Here is a 6000-nt window from a genome sequence, read left to right as displayed (position 1 = left end):
TAATACAATCAGGGTGGAGGTGCAAAGAGGAGATTCTTGCAAACCTGCTGGCCTCATGCTGAGAGTCCATTTCCTTGGTATCCACACACCCTCACCATCACTCATACACACATGCAAAGGCCCAAGCTGTTAATTCTGATCATGCAGGATAGAGCCTGGGAAAAGTGATAATTTCCCTGGTCAGCAAAGGATGCTTAGCATGCCGCATATTTACAAGCGCTTTAGTACATATAAGAATTGACCTGGGGCCACTCCCACAGAATCACATCACCCAGCACAGTCGCCCTTTTGGTAGATGAAAGCATAGGCAGAGGAAGGTACTGGAGAATATTTTTACAATAATTTATTATAACTGTGTGAAGTGGAGACATCCAAAGTGGTTACTAGCCATGTGTACCTATTTAATTGTAAATTTAAATGAAACAAGTCCTGAGACTCACCAACAGATTGCACGTCTCTGTAAGCCTATACTTTGAAAAAAAATCTCTCAGACCGTACTCTCCTGTAGTCTTTTAAGTTATCACCTTGGAAAAATAAATTTATATTGCATTCAACTTCCTTACATTCGTGGTATTATGATTTGGCACTGGGATTAACTTTTTAAATTATATATTTAGGATAGGGTAAGAGAATTATGTTGTTTGTGTATGGAGGCGGCTGAAGACTTTAACATGACCTTAGACAAAGGATTCCCACGCAAGCCTTTGCTTTGCTTTCTTCTCCGCACCTCCAGTCTACCAGACCATCCTGGAAGTGGGAGAGCCTCCACCAGTTTCCCAGCAACAGCGACGCGACCCCGCCCCTTCCCAGCCCCTGCCTACCTTATTAACTTAGTGGGGCGGAGCTAGAGTTCAGTACCCAATATAAGGAGAGCAGAGGCGGGAGGGCTTGGCATCCCGGTCGCTAGGGAAACGGACGTGGCAGCAGCAGGCAAGGAGCGATGCCCGGCGCCGAAGAGCCAGCTGCGCTGGTGGAGACTGGGGATGAGGAGCCCGGCGACCCGAGGCTGCGGCTCTTGGGGGCTTTCGTGACTCGGAGTCTGCGTCCAGTCGCGGGTGCCTGGGAGCGCTGCTCGGGCACAGCCGAGGTGGAGCGGCTGCTGCAAGCCTTCCTGGATCACGGTGCAGCCGCGGAGCCGCGGCCGCTGCTGGTGGTGCAGCCTGGGCCTGGGGGCCTGGTGGTACGACCCTGCCTGGACGCAGGACCGGAGACCGGCCCGGCTCGCACCAAGGGGCTTTTTTTCTTGCGCACCAGGCCAGAGCCTCCAGGAAGTCACAGCCTCCGCGGCGCGGTGCTCTGCGGAGACTTGCCCGCCTTGCCTCTGGAGCACCTAGCCCCGCTGCTCTCCGAGGTGAGGGTGGGTGGGTGGCCCCTAACTGGCAGAGGTTGAAGCCTGGGGGGCGGGGGAATGATGGGGGGGCGTGTGCATGAGGGGCGGAGTCAGAGACAAAAAGGTGGGGCGACGATGCAGGGGAGGGTGAGTGGGCGGGGTCACAGCCAGAAGGCGGAGGCAAGAAGTGGAGTCTGGAAGAAAGTGACTGAGGTTGGAGCATAGCCTGGGAGGAACTTCAAGGAAACAAAACCCTGGTGAACTGTATGGTACCCGCTGCGGGGCAAGTCTAGGTAGAGGCCAGGCCACACAGTGAGAACCAGACTTGGGTCAGGGTCTTGGTTCAAGGGGAAGCCAGAGTGTGAAGAGTGCCCGAATCCTGGCAGCCTTGTAAGTCAAAGGCAAGAGCTGAGGATAGGACAGTGGTGAATGGGGGGAGGGGGAAATTTCGAGTGGGTCTGCTGGGTGGAAGAAGATGCGGTGCTTTATTTCCTTAGCAGAGGAGTTCAGAGTGAGGCGCCTTGGTTTTGAGTATGTCATTCATTTACCATGCAACCATTTACCAAAGGTCAGCCCTGTGCCCGCAGAAGTTGAGTATCGTATTGGAAATGGCCAGTGGGCATTGGGAAGGGTCTGTCACCGCCCTGGGAAAACGGACATGGAAGGAGCCTCTGACTCTCAGAGGATTTTCACAAGCGTATTTAGGAGAGATTCTTGTTCCCCTTTAGACCTTTCCAAGTGGAAGAAAACTTTCGTGCTAGTTGGGCATATGTGCTTCCAGAGACTGGTCCTCTCCAGGTCCAGCCAGTCACGAAATTGGTGTAATTCAGGTACTAGCTGTGTGATTGGTGTCCTGGAAACTATACAGGAATAGAAAATAAGTTCTCACCCATGATATGCTTCCCCTAAAAAAAGCACAAACGCATGTATCTGATCATGCATTCAGATTATTTGGAACTTAAGACAGTGAGGGTAAGCACTTTCAAACCTATTGGTACAGCCAGGACCTGGATGTTCCTTGCTACATTTAATGTTACCTCCCTCGTTGGTAGTGAAGTGAGAATTCCAAGGAGGAACATGATGGATGGGCAAGCTCTCAGGGACCAGGGAAGCGAGGCTAGCAATAACTTCTCAAATACTTTTAAATTGAATGGTCTTATCACTGTGTTATGTTTGAGCACCTTCTGCACAGAAGTCCACCTGTGGGTCACATCCCCTGGTGAAGGGTGATGGGAAATGCCCTTGGTTTCAGAGGAAAGAAAGAGTCATGTCGTCCAAGATGCTGCCTTGATCTTAGTGGTGCATTACCTCCTGAGCAGGGAGAGGCAGTTAAGAGTGCATATGGCCCTTGAAAAAGTTCCATGTCAGGCAGCTCACAACCACCTGTAGTCCCAGCTCTGGGGGATTTGATGCCCTTTTCTGATGCCCTCTTCTACCTTTTGTAGGTATCTGAAGTCACATGTGCACATACACGCACATAAACACACACATATACGTAATCTCAAAAAATAATTTTTAAAGGTTCAGAGATGAGACACAAACTAGTCTATGTAGGGGGCTTGAGCATAACTCAGGATTGTGGTAATCACTAAGGAAGTGAGTGCATCACTAAGGAAGTACAATCCAGCAAGCAACGTTAATTTTGGGGGCTGCAGAGATGGCTTAATGCTTACAAGAGCATGCTTCCAAAGGACCAGAGTTTGGTTCCCAACACCCAAGTCAGGCAGCTCGCAACAGCCTGAAACTCCAGCTCCAGGGGATCTGACACCTTCTGTGTTTCATAAGCACCTACACACATGTGGCATACATGCACACAGACCCACATATATGCAAGTAAAATAAATAAATAGACAATTTACTTTTAAAAGATTTCATTTTTATTTTTTTTTCAGGCAGAGTCTCATGTAGCCCAGGCTGGGTTCTAACTTGTTATGTAGCTTAAGGATGACCTTTAACTCCTGATCCTCCTGCCTCCACCATGCTAAGAGTACAGGTATACAGAACCAAGCCTACCTGATCTTTTTTAAATTTAGATTGGAGACGAAATTATTCAGTCAAGAAATAAATGAATGAATTAAGGAACATTTATACAGTGAAATACACAATACTCTTTAAAGTGATATTTTGAAAAAAACACATAAAATTCATCCACTCCCCACCCCAGGAGTTTCTAGCTGTGCAGTACGGTGCTGTCAGACACAAACACCTCCAGGTCCCCCCTACTCAACATGATTGAAACTACATTCACCCAGCAGCACCCATGTCCCTATCCCCAGACCCATCAAACAACATTACACAATTTGTCTTTACAAATTTGACTGCTCTAGGTGTGGTGTTTTTAATAGGTGTGGCCCTCATGGATTCATGCGTTTGAATGCTTGGCCCTTAGGGAGTGGCACTATTAGGAGGGGTGGCCTTGTTGGAGGAAGTGTGTCACTCTAGCTTTGAGGTCTCATATGCTCAAGCTACGCCCAGTGTAAGAAACAGCCTCTTTCTGCTGCTTGTGGATCAAGAGCTTTTAGCTCCTTTTCGAGGACCATGTCTGCCTGCATGCCACCATGAAGGTAATGGACTAAACCTCTGAAACTGTAAGCTAGCCCCGATTAAATGTTTTTTTCTTTATAAGAGTTTCTGTGGTCATGGTGTCGCTTCACAGCAATAGAAACCCCAACTAAGACACTATGTAAACAGAGTCAAGTTTCGTCCATCTCTTTGTGACTCTCAGTGTTTCTCCTGACTTGACAGTTAATTTTAAACCGTTAAAAGGTCCCCCAGCCACATGGCTCTGGGTTCCCTGAGTCTTTCTCCTCCATCCCTGCCCCCCCCTTTGTGATCCAGTGCACCCCCACCCCCACCCCACCCCACCCGCGCTGCCCCCCATGACCAGTGCTTCTGCTCTTCCAGCTTGCTCCCTCCTATACCTTGTCCAGAGTCTCTGGTCTCCACTGGGACTTCAATCTATTTCCTTTCCAGTGTCTCCTGGCCACAACAGTGCACTTGTTCCTTGCCCAGCTTGAGAGGCAACACCTTCAATTATCATCATCATTCCACTGGATCATTTCACTCAGCCAATGTCCTCATGGTTCTTCCTGTTGTCACACACAACCCATCTCTTTTCTTCCTCTTGTTAAAAAGCCAAATACTATTACACTGTATTTTTATAGCAATGCTTTCAATTATTATCTCCATCATATTGGCTTGTGGGCATGTCTATGAGGCATTTTCTTGATTGTTGGTTGTTGTGGGAGGGTCCAGCTCACTGTGGGTGGTGCACAGAGGGCCCACTCTGTGCAGGTGGTGCTGGGTTATATTAAGAAAGCAGGCTGAGCAAGGCATGGAAAACAAGCCAATAAGCAGCACCCCCTCTGCGGTCTCTGCTTCAATTCCTGCCTCCAGGTTATTCCTTGTATTCCTGCCCTGACCTCCCTCAATAAAGGATTGTGACCAGGAAGTGTAAGATGAAATGAACCTTTTCCTTCCCTGAGTTGCTTTGGATCATGGCATTCATCACAGCAATGGAAAGCAAACTAAGACAAAGGTTGACTCCAGTTCTTGACTAGCATTGTTAATAATACAGTAGTGTGGGTTTTTAAGTACAGAATTTATATATAGTATGCAACTATTTGCATTAAAAAGAAGAAAAGGGGACTGGAGAGATGGCTCAGCAGTTAGAAGCACTGACAGCTCTTCCAGAGGACCTGGGTTTGATTCTCAGCACCTACATGACTGCTCACAACCATCTGTAACTCCAGTTCCAGGGGATCCAACACCCTCTTCTGGCCTTTGTGGGCACTACATGCACATGCTACACAGACACACATGCAGGCAAAATAATCATACGCATAAAATAAAATCAAGAACAACAAAAAATTAAAAGAGAAAGGAAAACTGGAAATGGTTCCTCAGACCTGTAATCCAAGTACTTCAAAGACTGAGGCAGAAGGATTATTGTGAGTTTAAGAAAAGCCAGAGCTGTAGCGTGAGCTCCAAGCCATCCTGAGCTACATAAAAGAGTCTATCTAAAGAAAGGGGGTAAAGGGAAAAATAGAGAAGGAAGAGAGTAGGAGGAATGGGGAGAAAAACTAATCCATAGTTAGGGAACTGAATTGTTGAGGTACAGGAGTGGGTGGATGATTTGTCATACTTATACTGTGCAAATGTATTATATACTTAAGTTTTAAATTCAATAATTCTAAAACACCTCCGGTCCCTTACTCACGAAGGTTTTTCTCAAAGCCTGTACCAGGAATCTTTAGGACTTCCGGTGTACTTCTGTTATGAACCCTAGAGCTGATCCCACATCCCTGTAAAACCTGGCCTGCCTGCCTCTGCCTGCCTCTGCCTGCCTCTGCTCTCCCTACTGGTCACCCTTTCAGCACCTGTAGGTCTTAGCTTCTGACCCCCGCTCCTGTCCTCCCCCACCTCACTGCATGCCACTTAAGCCAGCAAGGTGTCTTCTGCCCCGTAGGTGCATACATGTGACTCCTCTTACCTTACTATAGCCCACACTGGTGTCTGTCCTCCACTCACCTGTATTTCACCCTCTGCCCTCTTAGCTGTGCATGTAGGGGGAAGAGGGCATTGGTGAGGTGGAAAGCTATAATTTCAGCATCTTCTCTGTCCCAGTATACCAGTTCAAGGTGAAATAAATGTAAGGGAGAAATATTTGA

At 47.8% G+C, this 6000-nt stretch overlaps 1 protein-coding gene across 1 annotated transcript in view; it reads left to right on the top strand.

The window, feature by feature from the left end:
• The first annotated feature begins 845 nt into the window (after positions 1-845).
• The window catches only part of Dnah9 (dynein axonemal heavy chain 9), a 356165-nt gene continuing 351010 nt past the window's right edge, over positions 846-6000 (top strand). Inside the window, exon 1 of the mRNA XM_006973518.4 lies at positions 846-1351. Within this exon, the coding sequence (XP_006973580.1) occupies positions 941-1351 (411 nt within the window). The 5' untranslated portion in view covers positions 846-940. The remainder of the gene's footprint in view (positions 1352-6000) is intronic.

Source organism: Peromyscus maniculatus, chromosome 8 (assembly GCF_049852395.1).
Source record: "Peromyscus maniculatus bairdii isolate BWxNUB_F1_BW_parent chromosome 8, HU_Pman_BW_mat_3.1, whole genome shotgun sequence".
In the NCBI taxonomy this organism is placed as follows: domain Eukaryota; kingdom Metazoa; phylum Chordata; class Mammalia; order Rodentia; family Cricetidae; genus Peromyscus; species Peromyscus maniculatus.
The sequence above is the reverse complement of the archived record's forward strand: the minus strand, read 5'-3'. Positions and strand labels throughout refer to the sequence as shown.